Below are 23851 nucleotides of genomic sequence, written 5' to 3' on the forward strand. Positions count from 1 at the left end.
CCGATCCAAGAAACAGGGCATGGTTTTGTTAGAAAGCATTAGTTAGGGTATAGGAACAATATGACTTGAACGGGCTGGAAGGTTTTATCTGTGTTTGGCAGCCTACACTGTGGACCTAGCTGTCCACTCTTCATGAGACCGATTCAGCCCTATAATGGGGATGGGTCTATTGGGGTAGCCTGATCCAACAAACGGGGGCATATACCTTCTATCATTGAACCACTGCCACCAAACAGAGTAACCATCAGAGCAGTGTAAACTGGCAAGAGTTGACCCTCTTTTCCTACCCTTTGGATGTGGGATCCTCCTTCCTAGGTTTTGGGAACTGAGACAGACTTTCATTTTGTTTTTGCTTTCCTCCTGCTTAGCAAGTCTGTCTCCTAGGTAGAGGTCACCTGGCCAGAAGAAGTAGAATCTATTCTTAGTTCTGTTTTTGGAACTAGGATACCTCAGATCAACCTGTCTAAATGCAGTACCTAAACTATTACATACTGAGTACCTGCTGGGCACTGGATGTGAAGGCACTTACAAACAGATTTCATCCAGCCCTCACTCGATCCAGTGAGGAAGTATTATTTCTTCTAAATGGCAGAGGAATCTGAAGTCTGGCCTACGCTGAAAACCAGGCCTGCTACTGCATGGCGGCCCTGGCGCGCAGACACTGCAGGCATTGCTTTTGCCTTCATGGAGCTTAGAGCCTGATTTGATGATAGCCCACACGTACACAGCTGCCAACCAAGGAAAAAGTTAGCAAGATTGTCAAACCTGAACTAATGGTTTTATAGGAAAAAAATTAGCCTCTAATGTTGACTAATATTTATAATTATCATATAGATAATTATAAATATAAATTTGTATAAATATGAACTTTGCACAATTCTTTATACTACTACCATTTTGAAGAACTTTCTTGTATACATGCATAGGCATTCGAGTATTTTATGTGGGATTTGCATAATGCTTTTCTAAAAGTTTTTCATATCAGCACATTCTATGCTGGTAACAAAGTTAGAAAAATTGGTTTTCTAAATTCATAAACCAATGTATGAGATTTTACCATGTCTTCAGTCATTCCCCTTTTGGTCATTTAGGCATGTCATTATGAAGAACTTTAAATACACATTTTTTTTTTCTTTTTTTGAGACTGAGTCTTGTTGTGCAGTTCAGGCTAGCCTTGAGCTCATTTTGTAGCCCAGGCTGGTCTCGAACTTGCAATAGTCCTCCTGCTTCAGCCTCCTGAGTACAGGGATTACAGGCATGAGCCACCACGCCTGGCAATAAGGACAAGGAATTTGTTTTTTTTTTTTTTTTTTTTTTTTTTTAAATTGGTACCAGGGATCGAACTTACAACTCTGTGCTTGCAAGGCAGGCGCTTATGCAGCTGAGCTAAATCCCCAGCCTAATACACATTTTTATACATTTTGGCTGCCTGGTTACTTTGTTAGATTTAATGAGCAGAATTATTTAGCAAAAAGGCACAAACATTTTTAAGGTTATATATATATAATCCAAATATATATATATTTCTCCAGAAAATTTGTACTAGTTTGTTTTCCTTTGAGATTTAAGGATCCCTTTGGGGCCCAACAGATGTGAGGGAGAGCCTGGCCATGAGACGGAACTTCGTGATGGGCAAGAGTCCTGCTCAGGAGAGTGAGGATGGTGGCCTTCCTTGTAGGTGGAGATGTGAGGAAGGAGGGTACAAAGTGCCTGGGGATCAGCAAGTCTGCGGATTCAGCCAAAGTCTCTTGGTGTTTTTATGACTGACCACACTGACTGCTGGGAATATTTTGCCAGAATATTTAAAGGAATTAAAATAACAAAATCATGGATCAGAGATGTAGCTCAGTTGTAGAGCACTTGCCTACCAAGTATGAGGTCCTAAGTTGTTTGATGGCCAGCACAGAAAACAATAGTAATTTCCTCTTCCCAAACCATGGAACATGTCAGCAGTAATGCCCACACAGACTCTGTGCATAACTTTGTAAATAGCACTGGGCTACTGGACCACTCCTTGCTCCCTTCAGTCCTAAGCTGCTGTGTAAATAGGACTGTATATTGATCTCGCACATTCTAGAAGGCATGCTGTCTTTGGTGTTGGCATGCAGGCACAGCATATGGTTCCTCTTAAGAGATCTCCCACTGGTGATGTACCACTGTTGCTGAGACATATTAAGAAACCAGAATCCATGGGTTCAAATTCCAGCTCCATCATTTGCTGGTTGTGTGGCCTTGGGCAAGTTACTTAACCTCTTTGTCTTCAATTTTTTACTGTAAAATGGGGTTAATAATAATAATAATAATGGTAACTACCTAAATTTATAGGGCAATTCTGAAGGTCCAATTAGTTAATGCACATAAAGCACTGACAATAGTGCTGTGCACAGAATAAGTACCTTTAATAATTGTCCGTTTTTATCTTTTGTGGTGCCAGGGATTGAACTCAGGGTCTCGAGTATGCTGGTCAAATGTGTTGCCACTGAGTTACACATTGAACCAAATAAGTGTTGATATTTGTTAATATTAGTGTTAGTGGGACCCACCGCCCGATTTAGCAGCACACTTATAAAGGGTTTATGGTCAGGTGACAAGCTGGGTATTCCATCCCCAGATCAGGGATCTAGAAGCTGCTTCCATCCCAATTAGGCCCACAGTCACAACCAATGGCTATGGGTAAAAAGGGAAACATTTTAATTGAGTTCTCAATAGAGGTTGAATAGAGTTTCATGATATTTACCCATACAAAATATCATAAAAATGGCTGCAGACATAAATAATAATAACTCTATTCTGTTTTTATAATGCATGCTCTATTTTTTCTTAGTTACAAATAGGAAGTATGTGTTGTCAGGATAGAGAAATTTTTAAATTCTGTTTCAGCAATTTTCAAACCTGCATCACACACTAGAGGAAACAGAAGATGAGTTTTAAATGGAACCAGCCACTTTGAAAAATATTCTGAAAAACATGTTTAAAACTCTAGAAAATAAAACTTTCAATACTTCAAAAGGTAATAAGATAAAAATGTTGCTCATTGGCCTCACTTTCCAAGATTTAGACATTCTGGGAATGGATGGGCCTTGGTAAAATATACTTGGTAATATAGCCCCAAACTATAGTCTCAAACACAGAATCACATTTAAATTTTATCCACAAAAAGGCAGAATAATTCATTGCTTGATGACTCTTGAAAGGAAGTCTTTGTTCTCATTATACGTTTGGCTTCACGATTTTCATTGACAAATAGTTCTGAAAAGGAAACAGAAACAGTGTGTGTCAGTATATGTCAGTGTGTCTCCATAGCTATCCTAAGTTAGGGCTTCTCAGTATCAGCAGTACGGATGTTGATGGCTAGATGATTCTTTGAGTGGGGTTGTTTTGTGCACTGCAGGAAGCTTAATAACAGCACCCCTGGCCTCCACCCACCAACTGGCAGAAAATTCCTTTATTTCTAGCAACCAGAATGTCTCCAGAATTTGACAAATGTCCTCTGGAGGAATAGTGTCCTTCATCACCCTGATTTACATCAGTAGAAACTAAGCCAGGAAAAAGAAATAATGATGTTGAGTTTTAAATGGTCAAAGCAGACTGGACTACCTACAAAAGGAAAACTGGAAGTAATAGTTTACAAACAATGAAAACTAAAAGTGTACCAGCCTGGGAGTGCAGCTCAGGGTAGAGCATGTGCCTGGCATGCACCAGGACTGGGTACCATCAACAGCACCAGCACAAACAGCACTGCTACTGCGGCTCTGTGACCGTGCTACTAGACACAGAATTATCTCTAGTATCTGTATGACGACTGATATGATTGAGGTAAGAACTTATGAAGTCTTCTGTGGCACGTGGTGCCACCCGCCTTGCTTCTGGCCAGTTTTCTCTGCCTGGACCATCTTTTCTTCACTTGTCAAACTGAGTTTCAATGCCACCCCCTTTGAGCATGTCTTTGTCTGTGGATTCCTACTGTCATTTGTTCCTACCTCTGTAACAGTTGGCCTCCCTCAGTATGTATTTGGTCAAAAGCCTACATGTTCCCAGACTGTGAACTGTTCATGGGTAGAAATCATGCTGTGGTCATGTATACATCCTAATTCTAGCCTACAGTAGATGCTCAATGAATTCACAATGGAAGAATAAAGGCAGGACTTCTAGGCAGATGGCCAAATCTCCTATTTGGGTGATTATGGGGGAAATTAAAAAGAGGTTAGGTGTGCTGTGGGCCTTTGACAATAAGATCTTGATAGAGAAAATGTGAGCAAAGCTATCTGGACAAGTAAAGCAATAAATAGTACGGGCAAAAGAATCAACTCTCTGGCTTGGGTGAGTGTGGGGTTGGAGAGCTCCATTACGAGCTCAGGCTGGGGACCCCAGAGTGCAGGAATGCAGTGTACTGGTCTGTACCTGGGTGCCACATTCCCGAAGCCAGCGACTTTTTAGACCATAAAGTATTGCCTGTAACTTGTGAAATCCTAGGTATGTAATTTTAATCACTGGACACATCACAACACATTTTCCAAATGTGTAAGGGTGGCAACACCAAGATGCTAAGTGGGTCACTCTTCTGAATAGGAGCACCAGCAAATACAGGTAAACACTTCAGTACACAGTGACCCAGAGAGAGTCCAGACAAGAGACTCGGGCTTCCTACCGGCAAGGAGTAGAGGAGCACAGCCAGGAAGAGCAGCAGGACGAGCAGGATCAGCAGACCTATGATGACCCACTTGAACCGGCGCCACACGATGAAGCGCATGGTCTTGCATGGGTTGGTGAACCAGAGGAAGGAGGTTTCTGGTCGGCTGCAGTGCAAAGAAATGGCATTACCTCCCCAACTTGGGGAAAAGTACTGTCACTTATCTCAGCATATAACACGGGGTAAAGAGTGTCCTGTGACATCTATCAACTCAGGAAAAGCTACTATTCTCTGCAGTGGCCAAGAAGGGCTCAGCTACCCATTATAGCATCCTGAGATGCTGAGAACCCTGAACTTAGGTTTCCCCAGGAAGGAAAATGGTCAAAGTGAAGCCAGAGCACCCACTTCTTCACCCCCACAGATCACTACCAAGTACTAAATTTGAAGGACAGAGGCTAATCCATCCCGTGAAGCCAACTGGAAGGGCGTTTTCAAACTGCAGGTGTTTGGGGGTCAGAGAACACAGCGGGCCTCTCACTTTGGTGGGTCCAGCTTGGGGTTCATGTTGGGTTCATCCCGCCCCTTTCCTGCTGGCCTTTCGTCGGCTTCCTTCTCGTTGAGGACCTCCAGTGTCATCTCGACTTTCCCCTTCGGTAAAGCAGAACAGGTTAAACACATGACATCACGTTTCACAAATATTTTGACTTCAATCCACAGAGTATTCCCTGAGCAATGATTTTGATTCTTGTAAAACAATCCTTAGATTGCCTTAAATTTTCCTCAAGAGACTTCACATTTCCTCTTCATGTGTTTCTGAACCGACTCCATGTGGGAAATCAAGAGGACAAATTGCTTCCCTCCCTTCCTGTTTTTCACTCTCCATGTCCCTGTCACTGTAACGGTCTCACATCAATCAGCAGCCTGCACACACACACACACACTTTTCTTTGTAATGCTACATGGACCCAGACCTCGCTGCTCCAAATAATACCTGACACGTTTGGAGCAGCAGTGCAGGCTCCGATAGAGCGAGCCCATTCCTCTCACGCTGCTCTCTGCTGTACGCAGCTGTACCAACACTTAGTAGGTATTTTATGAGTATTAGCTGAATCAGTGAGAGAATGAATGAGTGGATAGGTGCTGCTGCCTCTGACAAGTTCCTGGAGGACGTGCCACTGCTGCTCAGGCCCTCTACAGAGGAACCATGTGTAATGCTCCTAGCAACCCTGGAAGGTGCCTATTACTGTCCTCCTGTGTGGCACTGAGGCAGATGGAGATCTAGATATGTCCCCGCTTTGATTGGCTGTCTTAACAGATTTTCCAGGACCTAGGAAAGCCCACTACATCCCCAAAGGACTTGAGGAGCCTTGACGTTCACTTAGGCAGAGGAGTGCTGGTGGTCCATCCGCTTATAATCCAAAGAAAACTGGGCGTTCGATTTTGGCAGGAATTTCTCCAAGTCTGCTTTTGGAGGATGTAAAATGGAGATAATATCTACTTCATGGGATTGTCAACAGAATTAAATACGATTATGTGCAAACTAACCTACAGTGACAGAAAGCAGATCAGTGACATCCTTGGGCAGGGGTAGACGAAGCTCTATTCTAGGATGACAGAAAGGTGCTGGCTCTTAATTATGGGGGTGGTCTCATGGGTACACACCTTGTTCAAAATTCACTGAAGTGGGCAGTTTGAAGAAGTATGAAAATTACACATCAGCCGGGTGAGGTGGCTCACGCCTGTAATCCCAGCACTCAGGAGGCTGAGGTGGGAGGATCGTTGCAAGTTGGAGACCAGCCTGGGCTACAAAAAGTGAGCTCAAGGTCAGCCTGAACTGCATAGCAAGACCCCGTCTCAAAAACAACAACAACAACAACAACAACAAAAAAAACAAAAAAAAAAGAAAGAAAGAAAATTACACATCAATGTTGTGTTAAAAAGAAGATTATGAACATTACGTGGTTAATAACTGATACTGTTAGTTGATCAACAATGATGAATCAGGTAGTGTTTTATGACATGGCATGGTAAACTGCTTTTTTTTGGTCTTTTTGGGACAGGCCCTTGTTATGTAGTTCAGGCTGGCCTTGTGCTCACTTTGTAGCCCAGCTAATCTCAAACTTGCAACAATCCTCCTACCTCAGTCGCCCGAGTGCTGGGATTACAGGTGTGTGCCACCACGCCTGGCTTTGCACTTCTGCTTCTATGACAAAAAAAAAAAAATCTGGTATTCCCCAAATGCACTTATGGGTTATGGCTTTCTTAGCTGCTACCTGTTTCCTCTACTTTTTTTTTTTTTTTAATAGAAAAGCTCGAATTTTAAGTCTCCTTTTCTATACTGAATTGTACTGGAAGCTCAGTATAAATTAATCTTCTTGATAAAGGAGGACCAGAGCATTCTAAAAAATATAATACAACCACTTGGACTCCTATCCCCTCCTCCCACTCGGTGCCACAGATCAAACTCATGACAGACAGACAGACAGACAGGTGCTTGTGTGCTGAGCTAAATCCCTGGCCTTTTTGTTTTCTTTTCAGTGTTTCAACCTCTTCACCTCCCAATTCCAAACACATGCTCAGAGTATCTCCCAGATATTCTTATAGTCCCAGATACAAACTGTTTTCAACCAATTTAACACTTTCCTATCTTATACTGGGGAATTTGTTGATATAGGGAAGGACCTAAATAATGGAAGGAATGCATGATCCCCAGTCAAGAAATACTCATACAGCCATCACGCGACAGCCGTCCTTATCTGTGTAGCATGGCCACCATCCTTTCATGGACTTCTGCTCGAAGAGGGAGGCAGTCTTAGCTTTAAGAGGGTTTGTGGCTTTCCAGTCTGGAATCATGTCTAAATTGCATTTCTCTGATGATTTTGCTGGGATGATTGTGTGATGCAAATCAAGTTCCAGAAAACCTACGCAAGAAAACAGCATTAAGTCCAAATACGCTTCAAGTGGGTTGGCCATTGTTAATGAATGCACAGAATGCTCTTTTCAGAGGAGAAGCAGACAGTGACTTTGAACAGGTGATAGGTGAGCTAAAGAAAGGAATAATAATAGAATTTAAGTTCTTTCTAGATAGGATGGGAAATGGGAGAAGAAATAGTTCTCCACTGTTCAGCGTCTCATAGAGGTCTGCATTTTCTTTTTCAAAGACATGAGCATAAACAGAGTTCTTCTATAACCTCAAAGCAATTAAATACCTATAGCCAAAGTTTCCACTGAAATAGGGACCCTTGCATTTGAAATTTGTTCATTTTGGTTCTGAGCTACCCTGAACAGAGGTCATCTGGCTTTGTGTATAGACAACTTATGCTTGCAACACGGGAAGCTGCATGGAATATTTATTCACATAACCTCAGAAGTAGGAGCTTGAAGCCACATAGCAGAAAGTCTTCACCAGAAACTATGAATCCTAGTCAGGATTCTGGCGTCTGGAGAAGCATACTTTCTCTTCTGTGATGGAAGGCATTAACTCTTTAGTATCTCTGAGAACTCGTATGGATCCTGTCCTTAGGAAAGTGGTGTCTGTGATGTGTAGTTAAGTCAATCCTCTAATGGCACAAGAGTCTGATCAAGAGTAGCAGTAAGAGGGAAGTGGCAGCAGATCCTTTAGAAATACTTAGCTCACGGACCGCCCTTCACCGCGAGCACGGCTTACCTTAGCTCTCCTTGAGCCTACACCTGCTTTCGGCTTATCTTTCCTTCCAGTGACTGATTCACTAGCCATTTTGAAATTCAGTGATTAGATGACAGCTATTCACTAGTCACATCATTTGCTGTAGATTATTTCATTTAAATTCTAAGTGGAAAATACTCTACTGTCTGGAATTTTCTATCCACATGCTTTAACAGTTGTGCACTTGCACACTCATTTGTTTGTTGCACTCTCATTAAGTAGCGACTAGGTGGACAGACTTGTGAGGGTGAAGGGAGTACTCAGACAGTCCCTGGGAGGCCTTTCCTTGGCCAGGAGCATCCTCTGGGAAGCACAGAGATGCTTCAAGGGCTACTGCGACAGTGAATTAAGGCAAAATGGGGTCCAAATTGGCATGTAGGGAGAGCAGGCACGACGTGGGGGAAAATACTGAGATAGATTCACTCATGATACATTCAAGGTGCCAGCAGAGTATCAGGTGAAACATGGGACTGGGAATAATCACTGGAGCGGTTTCTTGTGACTATATACCAGGCACTGAGAGAGGTCAGGCTACAATCCTGGCTCAGATGCCATACTTGGTTAAGAAGTGAAAGTCTAAGCTTCACCTTCCACTGAGATCTCTGGTTGTGGGGAGAGGGTTCTGGAGAAGAGCCGGGAAGCTTCAGGGAAGGCCTGGCTTAAAGAGTGGGAGGAAAGGAGAGCCAGGTAAGGGGGCCCAGGTGGGATGCCTTGAACTAGTGCCTTTAGTGAGAAGAGGACAGGTCTAGGAGAACAAGCAATGTCTGCAGGGCGTGGAGGGGGTTTTTGCAGACCTTACTGACTTTTAAGAACAGAGGGGAGAATGGAAAGTTGAGATGTTTTGGATAACGGAGGCAGGCTATGGCATTTCCTTGTGGAACATGAGTCTTTTCAGAGAGACAAGCTGGTACAAACTCTTCTGTGAGAGTCTTAAGAGTGGGCAACGCCACAGAAAGGGGTGACAATCACTGTCAGGCCATGCTGCCCAGAGGACAACCCAGAAGTGGACTTGCCCTGACTGCTTAATGCCTCTCCCCCATCACTGACAAGCTTACAGATTTAAGGAATTGCTTAAGGAACTGATTAAGGAATTGCTTTCTCCAATACCAGCTACAGTTTCTTAGAGAAAAGTATCTGTATGGAAGCCATACCCAAGTAGTCATCCAGAGAAAACTTGTCATTGTCCCATATCTGAATAATTAGCCGGGGTGGGACACGAAATTCCGTTTGGTCGATACTCCAGAAATGCTCCTAAAATGACAAGACACAGGGACAAATTCAATTACCCTGAGAAGAGGACTCTGAAAAGCGCACCCCTGATCCCCGAAAATAGCTCAATAGTACGGGGCATTTTATCTCCTCCATACTCCCCCGGACACCTCTTCCCTTTGGCCCCATGCTCTCACTCTGTGTATGGAAAGCCATCAGCTGCCCCAGGAAGTTTCAAGGCCACCAGCTGGGTGATGAAAAGCATGTCCCAGGCTACTCCTCAACAGCAGGTTTCCTGTCAGTGTGATTTCCTGCTGCCACCCCTGGGAGTTGAGGAGAGACTAATCTCCTCCTGAAGCCACCACTCCTTAGATCATCCTCCTAAAGCCAGGCCCACAGTGTCATCTGCTGTGGCGTCACCTTTGTTCAGCAAACGCGGGCCCGTGCCACCTCAATGAGTGTGCACTCAGTTTACATGGGGTGGAGGCTGGTGCCTGGATTCTGCTCTCAAAAGGTCCTAGCATTTTTAGCTTTTAAAAAATATCTTGGCTTTTATATGCTTCTGATTACTGAGGTCCTTCAGATCCCTCAGACCAGCAGTAGGCAGAGGAAGGACTAGGAAAGGATCCTTCACGTTCTCACTTTTGGTTCCTGCCTCTGTCTAGGCACTGTTAGCAAAGTAACTCCACAGGCCAACTATACCTCACTTCCTCTGGCCCCGGCAGACAGGAACTCCCCCAAAGTGCTGTGAATTTGAAGGAAAATCATGGGGTTGTGCTCTTGTTTTTCATGACCTGGGCATGCTGGCCTTTGCAGGGCCCAGGGGGCTTAGCTCTGAGGGGCTGGGAAGCCTGCTCTGCTATTCTCATAATCCCTGTCTGACTGCTGTATGTGAAATCATGCTCCAAGTACCACTCAGGGAATGGGGAAGCCTAGGTTTTGATGTAAGTAAACAAGAATGCTTACTTTACCTAAAGACCAGCCTGATCCCAAATCTCTCCTCATCTGAAAGTTTGCATGATGTGGTATCATGGCAAGCCTCTGTGCCTCAAAAGACCCCTTTGAGGCCATCCACCCCACCTGGCATGGAAAAACCCCCTCACAGAATCAGCACTAAGTCAACAGAGGGAAGTGCCTGCCTCAGTGGGACACGGGCAAATGCATTTCAACTGGGTTTGAAACCAGGAGGTGTCAAGGCAGAGGCTGGAAAAGCTCACAGAATGTGGAATAAGAATGGGACAAGGATTCTACTGAAGATATCTATTATTGTTTACCCAGGTTTTAGGTCCTTTTCAGAGGCAAAAAACACCCAGATATTTTTGGGGGACAACTCCTTACCCAGATGGTGCAATCTAGGGAGATCAGTCTGTAACTCCAGAGTCTGGCCAATCAGAGCACTGGATTCCTGGACAACAAAGAGCCCCTGGGCGGGACACATGACTCTAAATGGGCAGAGACTCTGAGGCAAAAGCTAGCAGCTTAGCAGAGCTCCTTTCTTCTCTGCCTGCTGAGGTTTGCTGAGAGGGCAGAACGGGCCAAGGTTTCTGGCTACCATCTCCTCTCCACCAGGGAAGAGCCCTCTGGGAAGTGAGGCCCAGAGAGGGAAGCAGAGAAGAGTGTGGAGAACATGAGGCCCATTTTGAAAGACACCACTTCCACATCAGATCCAGATGTTCCTAAAACCAGCCAACCCTGGACTTTTTTGGAATGTGGACCAATAAATTACTTTTTTGATCTAAGACAGTTGAGTTGAATTCTATATCTGAAAGTTTTACTAATTAAGACCAGGGGGAGTGTGGAGGCTCTGGAAGTGCTTCTGAAGGAGGTAACACAGATGATGCGCAGCTAGGGAGAGGAACAGGGAGCCATGCTTTCCTGTTTGGTGCTGCCCATCACAGGAAAACCAGCCTCTCCATCCCACATGAGACACAGTGTGCTGTACATTGATACACGACCCTTACTTCTGCCCTTATCCTCTACCCAGTGGCCAACGTGTTAGGAGAAAGAGCATTCTCTTGGCTTCCTAATTATACAGATCACTGTCACTGTTTTGTGGCTGTGAGCAAGTTTTACACCTTTGTGGATCTCAGTTGCCCCATCTGTACTAAGAGGGAATTAGATTCAGTGTCCTCAAGGTCCTATGAAGCTCTGACCTCCTCTGAGTTTCTAAGCTGAAGAACCCCCATGATGGCCACTTCCCACGGACATGGTTTGGAGCTTACTTTTTTAGAAACAATACAAAGTTGTTCAGCAGGGAGGTAGTCAAATGGGAAGACAAATCTCCAGTTAAAATTCCCTTCACCATCCAAGGACCGGTAATGCACATCTGTTTTCTGTTTGTTTTCTTCATTACCAGGAATCCACCTGAAAAGCAGAGGCAAACAGACTTAGCTTGATGTGACTGACAAGTAATCTAGCTGCAAAACTGTGCACTGTTTAGGGAAGTGAAGAGCAGAAGAATTAATGCACTGTTCTTGGGCAACTTCCAGTTATCTCAGGAGTTGGAGGGTGATTTATGAAGGAGAGGTGCTCTACTGCATCCAATACAGGCTAGAGCCAAATAAAATATAATCCTCTAAGACCAAAGCAGGAAACCCTTTAGACTGCAGTTAACAGGGTGAAGGGGAAATTTTCTGGAAAATATCAACAATGTAGCTTCTATTTTGGGTCCCTTGAAGCTTGCTGGCTCTGATTTTAGTCTTCACAACTATGACTCACTAGTGTCTGTCATCACTGATGATGGGCTTAATGAATAGCAAGTTAGCTCAAAATTTTAGCATTTCCTTTTCCCATATTTAATACGCAAACAAAAAAGGCACCAGCCAAGTAATCTTGCAACTTCCTTTTTCCATTGTTCTTAAATTCACTCTGATCTTACGATTGAGACTGGCAAGAAAGATGTAAGCTGTTATTTTCACATGGCTGCCTCTGAGCATTCATCTCAGAAACAGCATCTTAACTTTTAACAGTTGAAACTCTTTTCCTTTTGCTTGTGTCTGACCCACAGTAGGGACTATATAAACATCTGTCGAATGAATGAATGTGCCAGGAAGACAGTTGTCACGTTTGCTGCTGGGAAGACTCGGGGAACCAGGGAGCAACATTCGGTTTGAGAGTGGCAACGTGGTACAGTGCAGGCTTCTCGACACTGCACACTGTGTTAGAAGCCCACGAGGACTTTTAAAAATACAGACACTTGAACCCCGTAGGCAGAGATTCTAGGTAGGAGGCAGGCCTGGTCTGTGAAGTCATCTGAGTTTCATTTCCCACTTGTGTTTCCTGGAACATCGTCAGTGTCACAGAATAATTATGGCTTGAAGGGACAGAAGGAAAGGGGACAATCTTTAACTCAGGCTTATGATCATCATCTATGAACTGGGTGCTTATTATGCATTATTTTTTTATTTCTACCAATTGTCTATCTACCTCCATTTCCCAGGTGGAGTTTCAGAGAGGCTGTATTAACTTGTATCAAGTCATGTAGCCAGTCACGGTGGGATTCAGCATGCCTCCCAGCTTATTAAACCCAGTGATGTACATGAGTGATGTAACACCTGTTACACTGCCTCACGGGACCACGGTGATGATGGTGTCATTTGTGGACATTAAATCCTGTTAGTAGTGGTATTAGCATCAATCAACTTAACTGACTAGAGAAATTAGTCAAAAGATTTTTTTGACTGTAAACTTTTTAAGTAACTCACTGCAGAAAGCTAACATTGTCTTGGCTATGAGCCTTGTGGCTTCACCTCCTGACCTGTCCCTAAAGTGCCACAATCATCTATCCTAGGTGCTTATGTCCTGTAGCTCTTCCTCTTTTCTGGTGAATACTTCTATGTTTAATTTTCAGATAAACAAATATTCCATTTGTCTTGTGTGTGCTTATGTGGTTTGTAAGCAACAGCCAAACAAGTGCGGTGCTAAAACAGTGCCTTGCTTTTCCATCTTTTCACAGATAGTATGTACATTTCCTCTGTGTCTGTCTCTGGCAGAGCTGAACCCAGCACCCCAAGAAGGCTAGGCACGTGCTCTACCACTGAGCTACAACTCCAGCCCTAGTATTTGGATTTGAATTCCAGATTTTACATGATAACTTTAAGTTGAGCTTTATTTTTACTTATTTAGTTTTTCAGCAGGGATCGAACTCATGACCTCACGCTTGCCAGGCAGGTGCTTGGGCACTGTGCTAAATCCCTGGCCAGCTTTATTTTTAAACTAGAAAGTCTTTTTACAGTGCAGTATTACTTGAGTTTGTTTGCTTGATTAAAAAATAAACAATGCTTATGGTAGTCAAACAAATTTGCATATATGTGATGAGATGGGATTAGTTTTCCTTGGGGAATGGTAATGAGATCTTAAATGAGAAAGAACAATGAGGGACTTGATGAAACATTCCCTGTTGACAGTGAACCTAAATAATAGTAATTGTGGCTTTAACCAAGTTTTGACTGAAGGCTACTTAGGATCAAAGTGAAACTTTGTTCTCACTTTAAAATATATTACATTTCAGTGAGTCTTATCACCTATAAATCAAAGAACCAAACTCAGTCCAGTGGAATATCAATAATTCTAGCTAACATCCATGTATTGCATACCATCTGCCAGATAGCTCCTAAATGCACCAAGTAACTGGATCTTCTGGATATTCGGGAAGTAGGTATTATCATCGTCTCAATTCTACAGAGAAGGGACAGTGAACCTGTGACCTCGCCCAGATAGCTGGGAAAATGCAAACTTTCAGCCTAGGGAGTTTACTACAATATATGGTTTCTTGATTACTAAACGCAATATTGCACTCATCCTTTATGATCAAGGCATAGCAAGAGACTAACACTGCCATGGATTATCTGAAACTGAATTATGCAAGTAAGAGGATAATGAATAACTATGACACTTTACATGGTGGATATGGACACTCAGTTAATGTGGGTGGAATAAATACTTTTCAAAACCTGTGAGCATATCTTCTCTTTCATAGACATTAATTGCTGGTAATAAAATACATAGAAAAATAAGTTTTGGAAGCTTGTGTTTCTAAACTTAGTTATTTAAAATATCAAAGAGGAATAGAAATAAATAATGTGACTAATAGTCCCAGAAGTAACAAATATGCTGAAGAAATCTGAAATAAGCTGAAGAAAATCTACAGTTAAAAGAGAAATGAAGCCTTATTCATAAGTTCTTCTGTCACTAACGACTCCTGTTCATGTCTTTCTCTTTTCTTTCGGCTCCTGCCTTTGTTTTCTTGGAGCTACCTAAGCAGATTCCATTAACGGGATAAGATTAGCTTCAAATCACCAAGAACCCCATACTAGTCATCTAAAAGAATGACAATTAATGACAAATAGAGTCTGCTTCATTCCCTGAATGGTGGGCTCCCACATCTAGCCTCACCCTTTGACGTAGATGTCACTCATTTCCTCCCCTGTGATGCTTTTCTCATCCAAGATAACGTCCTTCGTGTTCCAGATGATGACACGCAGGTAGTACCTGAAAGAAGCACATTTTGAAAGTACTTTTTTCTGTCCCTGAATCAAGTTCCCAGTCCCGAGTAGCAGAGTCTCAAGATTACTTACTTCTTGGATTTCCGGGGTGTGATGTTGAAAGGAGGGCCTGGTGGTCCCAAACTCTTGGGGAAAACATCCACCCACATCTGAAGCTTTCCCTAAACCATCCACAAGATGAAAAGAGGGCTAACGTTATATTACGGAGGGTAGAAACCATCATCTTCTATATTTCTTAATGGAAACTATTTCTTCAGGCTTGCTAACTTAGTAGCCTATATGGAAGGCAGGCAGTGCAGGAGGAGAATAAGAAGAGATTCACCTTTCATCTGTGACGTTACTCAGGCCATCCACTTTCCATCTTAACCTAGGGGCTCTGATGGCCGCGTGCACTTGTTTGTATCATAGTCTGAGTTTTCCCTGGTTAATAAAATGGAGGATTTCCACTCTCCCCGCTTCATGTGCCCTGCTATATGGTTTAAAATTGGGTCCTTTCCTTTCCAACAGTTCTCGTACTGTTACTCTATTAATCACCACATTGCCTACTGGATATTTGTCCCAGTTTTGTAACACACAAGAGATTCTCCACTTATCTCAAAATGCAGAACCAGAGTAGTATAAATGGTATTTAATTTTGTAAAAGAAAAACATGCAACATTGCTGTCTCAAGGGAAGGACTCAAACAATAACATGAACATTAGCATTCCCAATAGCTAAGCACTCCCTGACCAATGCCAACCACCAGTAGGAGGCTCACAGAAGGGAAGGGGAAAGGCCCAAAGTAACATTTTTGCTTCCGGTTTTTTTTTTTTTTTTTTTTTTTTTTTGTTTGTTTGTAATGGGAATCAAACTCATAACCTTGCACTTGCCAGGCAGGTGTTTATGCCACTGAGCTAAATCCTCAGCCCCTTTGCCGCTGTTTTGATGAGGTCCTACTTAGCTCTTTGCCACAGTCTGTGTCCAGTGATCTGACTGAAATGTTCTTCCAGACAGGCTAGGAACACCATTAAAAGAATATATCAAGCATAAAAACTAATTTATAATCTCCAAACTATTTTGGGATGTTCTATAGCCCCTGTTTTCAGGCAAAAACAGACTGGTCTTCAAGAAAATTCCAGAGAAACCACTAGATTGGCTTCCTAATGTGCTGTAATCAAAATGAATTACCTAGTTCTCTAGAAAATGGATATATTTTCCTACGATCCTGACTCTCTTCCAACTGATCTCTGGTGCTTAGGGCTCTATAACACATCAAGCAAACTGCAGAACTTTAGGGATCCAGATGTCTCCTAAGTCCTATCACAGGCTGTGTCAAATCCTGTGGGTTAGCACATTCCCAGAGAGAAATCTGTCATACCTAGTCATTTCTTGAGACTACTTGTATAACTGAGATTTCTAAGGGAAGAGAGGAAGTCCTGCCAGGCTGTCAGGCTTTTTGTTGAGCAAAGAAAAATAACCTTTCTCCTCCTCCTTCAGCTCTCACTCCTCTTCCTTTTCTTCTTCCTCTTCTTCACAAGTACTCTACCACCCAGCAACAGCACTGGTCCGTATTACTACTATTCTTTAAATGTGACCCAGGGGCTGGGGATTTAGCTCAGTGGAATAAGCGCCTGCCTTACAAGTGTGCGGTTGTGAGTTTGACACTCGGCACAGACACACACAAAAAATAATAATAATGATGTGACCTTTTAACCACTTTGCAGGTACTTAGTGAAATTCAGATTCTTGGTCACAACCCAAACTTATAAGAGCCACATCTCTGCAGATGTAGTCTTGAAATGTTCACTATAACTAGCTTCCACATACAATACTATTTTCTTTACCAACGCTTTGCTTTGCTTCTTTGGAAGGGGTCCCCCAGGGTTTAGGAGCTGACCTGTCTCATTACTATGCATGGTTCTTGTGACCTGGCATCCCATACACTGCAGACCTGCTTCCCTAACTCTTCAATCTCATATAGTAATTGCTCCCCAAGCAGGGCCAACACCTCTGCCCTCATCCCAGACCTTACCCTCTTGATTACAGCTGAGTGGTTCATTAATAGACAATTGGACCAAGTTGGGGCAAACAATCCCTATACATTTTGAAGTAGATGGGGTTACATTATGACACAAAAATTCTCAGGAACTGTCCATATATCTAGACTCAGAGAAAGGAGATCACAGCAAAGAGCAGGTTAAATAGATTTGTAGGGAGGAACAGACAAGAGATAAAGGAGACTCTGATTCAAGTTTGTTCTGTGTTATAGAAAATATCTATTAATATTTAGTGAGCTGACAATTCTTCAATAAATTCCCTCTGAAATGACGCTAATTTGAGTTTTACTTGTACATCTGTATGTAAAAGTATTCAAACACCATACAAGGGGCAAAACTGTGTCAGCTATTGTTGCTGCATTTGGGATGTAGAGACCAGTCTTCAAAAACGGAAATTCCTTTCACCTGAGAAATGTTGGGCTGGAAAGTGCTATGCAAAGTTCTTGTTTCCACGTGCTCAGGGACCAGCCCCTGAGTCCGGAGGATGTGAAGGGCGAGACGCTCTTCAGGGGCTCCGAGGTGCTGGTGCAGAACTTTGTTGACTTCTGGAATGGAAAGTGGATTTAAACAAGAATAGGCATTTGAGATCAGGATAGCCAGACCATCTCAAGCTGCTTGTGGCACTTCATTCCAAATTGTGCCAAAATGGACGGGCACTGCTAACATGTAAGTTTTGACTTGAAGGAATAGTGAACAGAAATAACTCTTGACCAGGGGCCTTGTCTGACCTATGCTCACAGCCAACTTGCAGACTGCCAAGAGCAAACAGAATACAACACATTAAAACGAGACTGCATTTTTGTAGTATAGATTCACAGGCACCTCCTTTGTCATTATGGCAGGCAAATCACCTCTGGACTGGGCTTGTAAATCTGTGCCATGTAGGATCCTCCACATGCCTTTCTCTTCTGAATGTGGCTATGCTGAAGAATAGCAGAGCTACAAATGGAAGGGCCCTGAGTCCATGAGGCATTGCTTGAAACAGGCCTGCCCACCTACAGAAATGCCCATTCTGAATTAATGAGAAAAATAGATGTTCAAGGTGTACAGCCACTAACATTGGGAAGTTCAAATTTTTACAGCAGCTAGCATCACTGTAGCATTCGAAAACAATGTTCCCTGGCTCTCAAATACGTCTCCCACTGAGAAGTGGGTTCTGTGTCCTTTTCTTTTGGACACAAACTATAACACTGAATTAATTATAGGGGAAGGATGCTGTGTGACTTCTGAGGTAGATAGAAAAGGCCACAAAGCTCTTGCTTGGTTTTCTTGGGACCCTTGGGAGAAACTATTCATCTGTAAAGACCCTGAGTAACCCTCTTCCTTTCTGAAGTAAAGAAGCATATCATAGTTCTGTGCTCCATGAAGCTCATTTCAGTTTTGGTCACAGTGGGCTAACTGTTCACATGTCAAGATGGATTGGCTGTTTACACATCACTGCTTGGGGAGGAGTAACCCCCCAAGCTTGGATGTGAGCCAGATGGGAACTCAGTAGGCTCTTCCAAGTGCCTCCTGCATCCCTGAAGCTTTTGGAGAAGGGCTGAAATAAAATGAAGGAGTAAACTTGGACAAAAAATTCTTACACTACAATCTGAAAATTTTTTGAACTAATTAAGTATAACATGGAAATTAGTTAATTACTAGAGCTTCATGTTCAAAGCTTAAATGGTTATGATGTGGAAAGGGCAAGCAAAATATAAGACAGATGAGAAAATGTGTTCACTTTGGCATTTGACAAGACAGCAGAACTGCAATGTAAGGTGACTTCTGTTAGAGTCAGGTGTACAGTGTTTCCTATAGTATAAATAGGGTATGGCCCCTCCTCGGACCCAGCAGTACCAAAGGGTAATTGTACTTTGCTTACAGTCCACAACTATGTGCTCACCAAACTCTTCCAAACTATAGTCTTGTCCTCCATATCTGATCCTACTTCCATCTTCGGAGAGGATGGGTGGAGGGAAGCCTTTAAATCTGGCTACATTTTGAAGCAACTGTGTCGGTCTCAGTTGATCTCTCCAGGTATTTATTCCAGAACTGTGAACAACAGCATACATCGGAGAGATTTATCAGGGTTCTTCTTGGTTTTACACACACACACACACACACACACACACACACACACAGATACATTTTTAGGTGCTCCAAAATAATGTCTAGAAATCTATTTCAAAAGCTAAAATCCACATGTCCGTTTGGCCTCTGCCAACCCATCATTTTATTTATTATTATTTTTTTGCCTCCAGCTTTCCTCTTCTGTAACGCTGAGGAGTCTGAGAGCGTGGTGGCCGTGATAGGCAAATTCATTTCCTGGAATGGGAAGCACTAACTGATGAGATACCACAGAAGACACTGGAAAGCAGGCAAGGAAGGCAGACATCACAACACTGATCAGTTGATGGGGAGGGATCCCTATTTCCAAACAACAGGGAATCCCTGCTGTCCAGCATCACCAGCCCTCCACCCCCAACACCTACGGCCAAGCTCAAAGAAGAGAAAAGAGCACTGATTTTGTGAGTGCTGTCCCCTATGTCACTTGGTATTCTTCTAGCCACCACTATGTTTCATAGACTACTATGTGAATTAGGCAGCAGAGTGACCCGAATTCTCCCTAAGAGGACCCATCAGTAGAAATGGTACTTTACTGATGGAAAGGAACAGTAGCATAGTGAGAGAGACACCAGGCAGAGGACCGAAGCCTCCCTCCAGATGTTAGAGTTGGCTGGCACACAGGGCCTCCATTCCTCGCCAAAGCAACTTACACACAGTACTGCTCAGGTATGCCACAGTGGGCCCCAAACTGGGAAAGGAACCGATTTTCCAGATCAATGATTGTTTCCCCTACTTTTTCATCACGGGTAAAGGTGTCATAATCGTAGACTGAGATTTTCAGGTCCTTTTCCTGAGGTAAGTAGCAATTCAGTTCATACATTCTAAATACAGAAACGAGGGTTAGAATCTCCACATCTCATATTGACATCTTACAAAAAACCAGGAGCCCTCAAAGAATACCCAGGAGGCATCTATGACTACCGGAGGACAAGGACAGATTAGGACAACTAAGGTGGCCAAGGAGACTTGATAAATAGTAAATACTATTAATAAGACTGTAAGAGTATATACTGGATGGGGAGGAAAGCATGGGCTCACACACAGATGTGCAGACCCTAGCTCTGCTGCTTACTGCCTGTGGATTCTAGGCCATTGACTTAACCTCTCTCTACTCAGTTTTCTCACCTATAACATGGTTTATTCACCACCTGCATGGTTATAAGGGACAAGTAAGGAAGTGTTTAGAAAGCATTTGGCAAAAGTGCATTGATTAACACCTAGTAATAAAGTGAACAAGAAATATTATATCATTAACTTGATCATTATCATGTACCTATTAACTGGGGCACCTGAGCGCCCTCCCCCACAGGAAGATCATAGAAGCCCAAGAACTCCCATTTCGAGCCCTTTACACGTGCCCCCCCATACTAACTTCCTCTGGTGAAGCCCCACCTGAGACCTGTGCTGCGTGGGACATCTGTGACCCAGAAGAGCACAAGGGACGGGCACGAGTGGAATTCACCAATACAGTGTGGGGTGCATGAGCTTTGGTTCTTTAAGGCTTTTCTGTAGAATCTACATTACATGAAGAAAAATAACTAACAGTTGTTTGTGTGGCAGATGGGCAGTGTGGCCCAGGGGTGCTGAAGTATACACATCTGCTCCATGAGGGCAGGGTTTGCTCTGTATTTGCACCGTCCACAAAAGTCCTGGTCTCATAGTCGGTGTTTAATAATACACTGTATTGAAAGGAAAACGGAAAGACCCTTCCCTCTCTTCTTCCTCCCTTTCTCGTTATATTCTAGTGTGTAGTCCTGCCCAAAGAGCCGAGGACTTAATCCACCTGAGCAGAAAGGTGTGCCAAAGAGCTGTGGAGTAACTCACTCCAGACGCCCGGTAGATAAATCTCAGGGACTTTTCAAGACTGCAGTAGCTACCTAGAGGCAGTGGAAGGCAGGTAAGCATGTGAGAAAAAGCACTTCCGTCATGATCATAAATAAAGCACTGAACCACACACACCTATAACAACATCACATTTCTGATCCTGGATTCCAAGGGACAGGTAATATGTGTCCTTTGAGAAAAAGATTTTTTTTTTTTTTTTTTTGGTCAAATAAGTTTGAGAACCACTTCTTTCGGTGTTCTGCTGAGCCAATTAAAGACCTTGAGGCATCCCCAACGGTTGTCTTTTTTTTTTTTTTTTTAACGTGGATGTCTTGTTTTCACTAGCCAGTACTTTTTCCCCTTGTAATCTCAGTTAATATCTTACGGAATACACTAAATGTAACCTTGAGAATGCCAACAAACACACAGGAAAGGTCGCTGCTGCCTGAATTCCAGTCTCGGGGGCCCCGAAAGTCTCTGTTGAGAAGAAAATCACCTCCTAAGACAGAGACTGCGAGCAGGCACAGTTCAAGGGGCAGGAAAGCTGCCTCTCCCTGGCTCCACCCTGCTGGGGGGGAAAGTCTGCACACCCGGGCACAGCAACTGGCTGAGTGCAGCCTGATGCATCACTTCCACCCAGAGAGGCTTCAAGCAGGACCTTTCCTGCACTTCAAGCCTGTGTGTGGCTCCTCTGAGATGAGTGTGTAGGCCAGGCTGCCTTTCTTCTTTCAAAGCTGATTTTCCCTGCTTCCTGGTCTCCTGCACATGAGCCCTCCTTCCTTCCCTGCGTGCCTTTTCCTGTCTAGACCTTGGGGCTGGATCAGCAGAAGAAAAGGAAAACGATCACATTGCTGTGCCAGAGGATTACTCCCACTCCCTGGCTCCAGCACAGAGCCTTGGGGTGTGCAGCACAGGGCATGCATGTGTGGGAGTGTTGGTGTGCATGTGCATATGTGTGCTTGTGCCTGGGGCTGAGTGTGGTCTTCTGCATATGTCTTTTAGCCTAGGTGAAAGAACAGTGTGTTTGGGTCTGCCAGATTCTGAGTAAGGAAGAGATGTACACGTGTGTGTGTGTGTGTGTGTGTGTGTGTGTGTGAGAGAGAGAGAGAGAGAGAGAGAGAGAGAGAGAGAGAGAGAGAGAAATAGAGAGAAGAGAGAGACAGAGAGAGAGAGGGAGAGAGAGAGAGCTTCAAAATACAGGAGAGGGGAGTGGAGGGAGTCAGCTGAATACATAAGGTCATAAACCAATAAACATAGTCCATGTGGCCATCTTCCACTCAGCAAGGTTCTAGAAAAATAACACCATTTTCACAAATGTTTTACACAACAACATTTTTCTACAGGTGATGGCTTTGCCGTGATTATAAAGTCCTACCGAGGGCATGGGGGAAGCTTGGTATGGAGTCAGGAGCTTCCACCCACATCTGGGCTCTGTCACTATATGTCTCCACTTGTGAGCCAGGCTGCTCAGCCGTGCCCTGTCCTGCTGATGGATTTGGCAGGATGAACACTGGGCCAGGGACGCAGCAGTGGGGTGTGGGCACCTTGCTGATGCCGGGTCTGATGGCTTAGGTTCTAGGCCTGCCTCTGCCTCTTACCAGGCATGTACCCTGATACTCCCTAAGCATCAGTTTTCTTTGTTGTAAAACAGAGACACAAGTCAGCTCAGATTTTTGAGCTGTTTTGAACTGTGGGATCTTTGAGGTGTTTTACATAAATATCTTGGTAAGTACACAGTAAGTGCCTAGTACAGACTGGCTATCATTATATGCGGAAGTGGTTTACAGGTGGAAAATGCTGCTCCTACTTAGAGGTCACTTAGATTTGATCACTTGTGATGGTTCTTTCCTTTTTTCTTTTTCTTTGAGACAAAGTCTCACTCTATAGTGCTGGTTGGCCTTGAACTCACAGTAATCCTCCTGCCTCAGCCTCCTGAGCACCAGGATTACAGGCATGTGCCATCACATGCAGCCAGGGATGGTTCTGCTGAGAAAAATCAGAACCATCTGAAACAAGTTCTAGATTGTGGTTATGAGGAAAATGGTGTTATTTCAAGAAACTTTGAGAATGGAAGATGAATGGAGCAGGGCATATGATCTCATTACTTCCTGTCCCCTCGTTGGTTTGAATAACAGAGTCAATAATAAATTATGGATCAAAATGGTGGAACCAAAGTGTCACAGAAAACAGAACCTGACTTGGACTCTGGAAGTAAAAGCAGCATCTCACTCCAGCTCAATCCCCTCACCAATCCATGTGCTTACGGGTCCCCCACCCCGTCCAATGTCCCCCTCTCACCACACTCTCCGAGCTGCTCCCTCCTCACACAAGACCACTGCGTAACTTATTTCCTGGATGGCACTTTCTGCTCTTACAAATCCTTTTGCTTGTGCATCTACCTATTTATTATATGACTAGAATATTCATCAAATTTGCGATCAATTTCAGTTCCTAAAACAGGGCTCCTTATTATATAGTCCATGAAAGAAAAATATTTGTTACCTGCCAAAAACTGGGTTGAGAGTGTTGGGGATGTAGTGGTCTCGGTCTTCAATGACTTTTTTGCCCAGAGTTATTTTTATGTAAGGGTCACACTGTGAGAGAAACAGACAAGATGAAATGTTATGTCATCATAGGGTGCACGTTGAAGTCAGTTTCAGGGATAGACTGCTTGTTTCCACACTTACTCCCAGCTGATGATAAGGTGGCTCTGTCACACCCGTGCACTTAAGACGGGCTCTGGGCAGCATTCCCCTTTGGGTGGCAGGCAGCCAGGGTGCCTTCAGAGCAGCCATGAGGGTGAAGAGGCCGTTCTGGCTCTGCTCATGCTGGCCCTGTCACATCTCCTCCCTGG

The 23851-nt window shown here is 43.7% G+C and overlaps 1 protein-coding gene across 3 annotated transcripts in view; it reads right to left on the reverse strand.

Annotated features, from left to right (window-relative positions):
• Positions 1-2668: 2668 nt before the first annotated feature.
• The window catches only part of Myof (myoferlin), a 133686-nt gene continuing 112503 nt past the window's right edge, over positions 2669-23851 (reverse strand). For 2 of the 3 annotated variants that reach the window (XM_063239371.1, XM_063239370.1), the window contains 12 exons: positions 23500-23591; positions 19824-19994; positions 18950-19098; positions 17470-17609; positions 15101-15189; positions 14919-15014; positions 11747-11888; positions 9467-9566; positions 7361-7551; positions 5169-5278; positions 4649-4796; positions 2669-3249 (listed from right to left, as the gene is read on the reverse strand). In XM_063239371.1, coding sequence (XP_063095441.1) covers positions 3211-3249; positions 4649-4796; positions 5169-5278; positions 7361-7551; positions 9467-9566; positions 11747-11888; positions 14919-15014; positions 15101-15189; positions 17470-17609; positions 18950-19098; positions 19824-19994; positions 23500-23591 — 1467 coding nt within the window. In that variant the 3' untranslated portion in view covers positions 2669-3210. The remainder of the gene's footprint in view (positions 3250-4648; positions 4797-5168; positions 5279-7360; positions 7552-9466; positions 9567-11746; positions 11889-14918; positions 15015-15100; positions 15190-17469; positions 17610-18949; positions 19099-19823; positions 19995-23499; positions 23592-23851) is intronic. The other variant, XM_063239372.1, reaches the window with a different exon arrangement.

The sequence above is a fragment of the Cavia porcellus genome, unplaced genomic scaffold (assembly GCF_034190915.1).
Source record: "Cavia porcellus strain 051 isolate PalLab524CR breed Dunkin Hartley unplaced genomic scaffold, mCavPor4.1 scaffold_28, whole genome shotgun sequence".
Taxonomy (NCBI): Eukaryota; Metazoa; Chordata; class Mammalia; order Rodentia; family Caviidae; genus Cavia; species Cavia porcellus.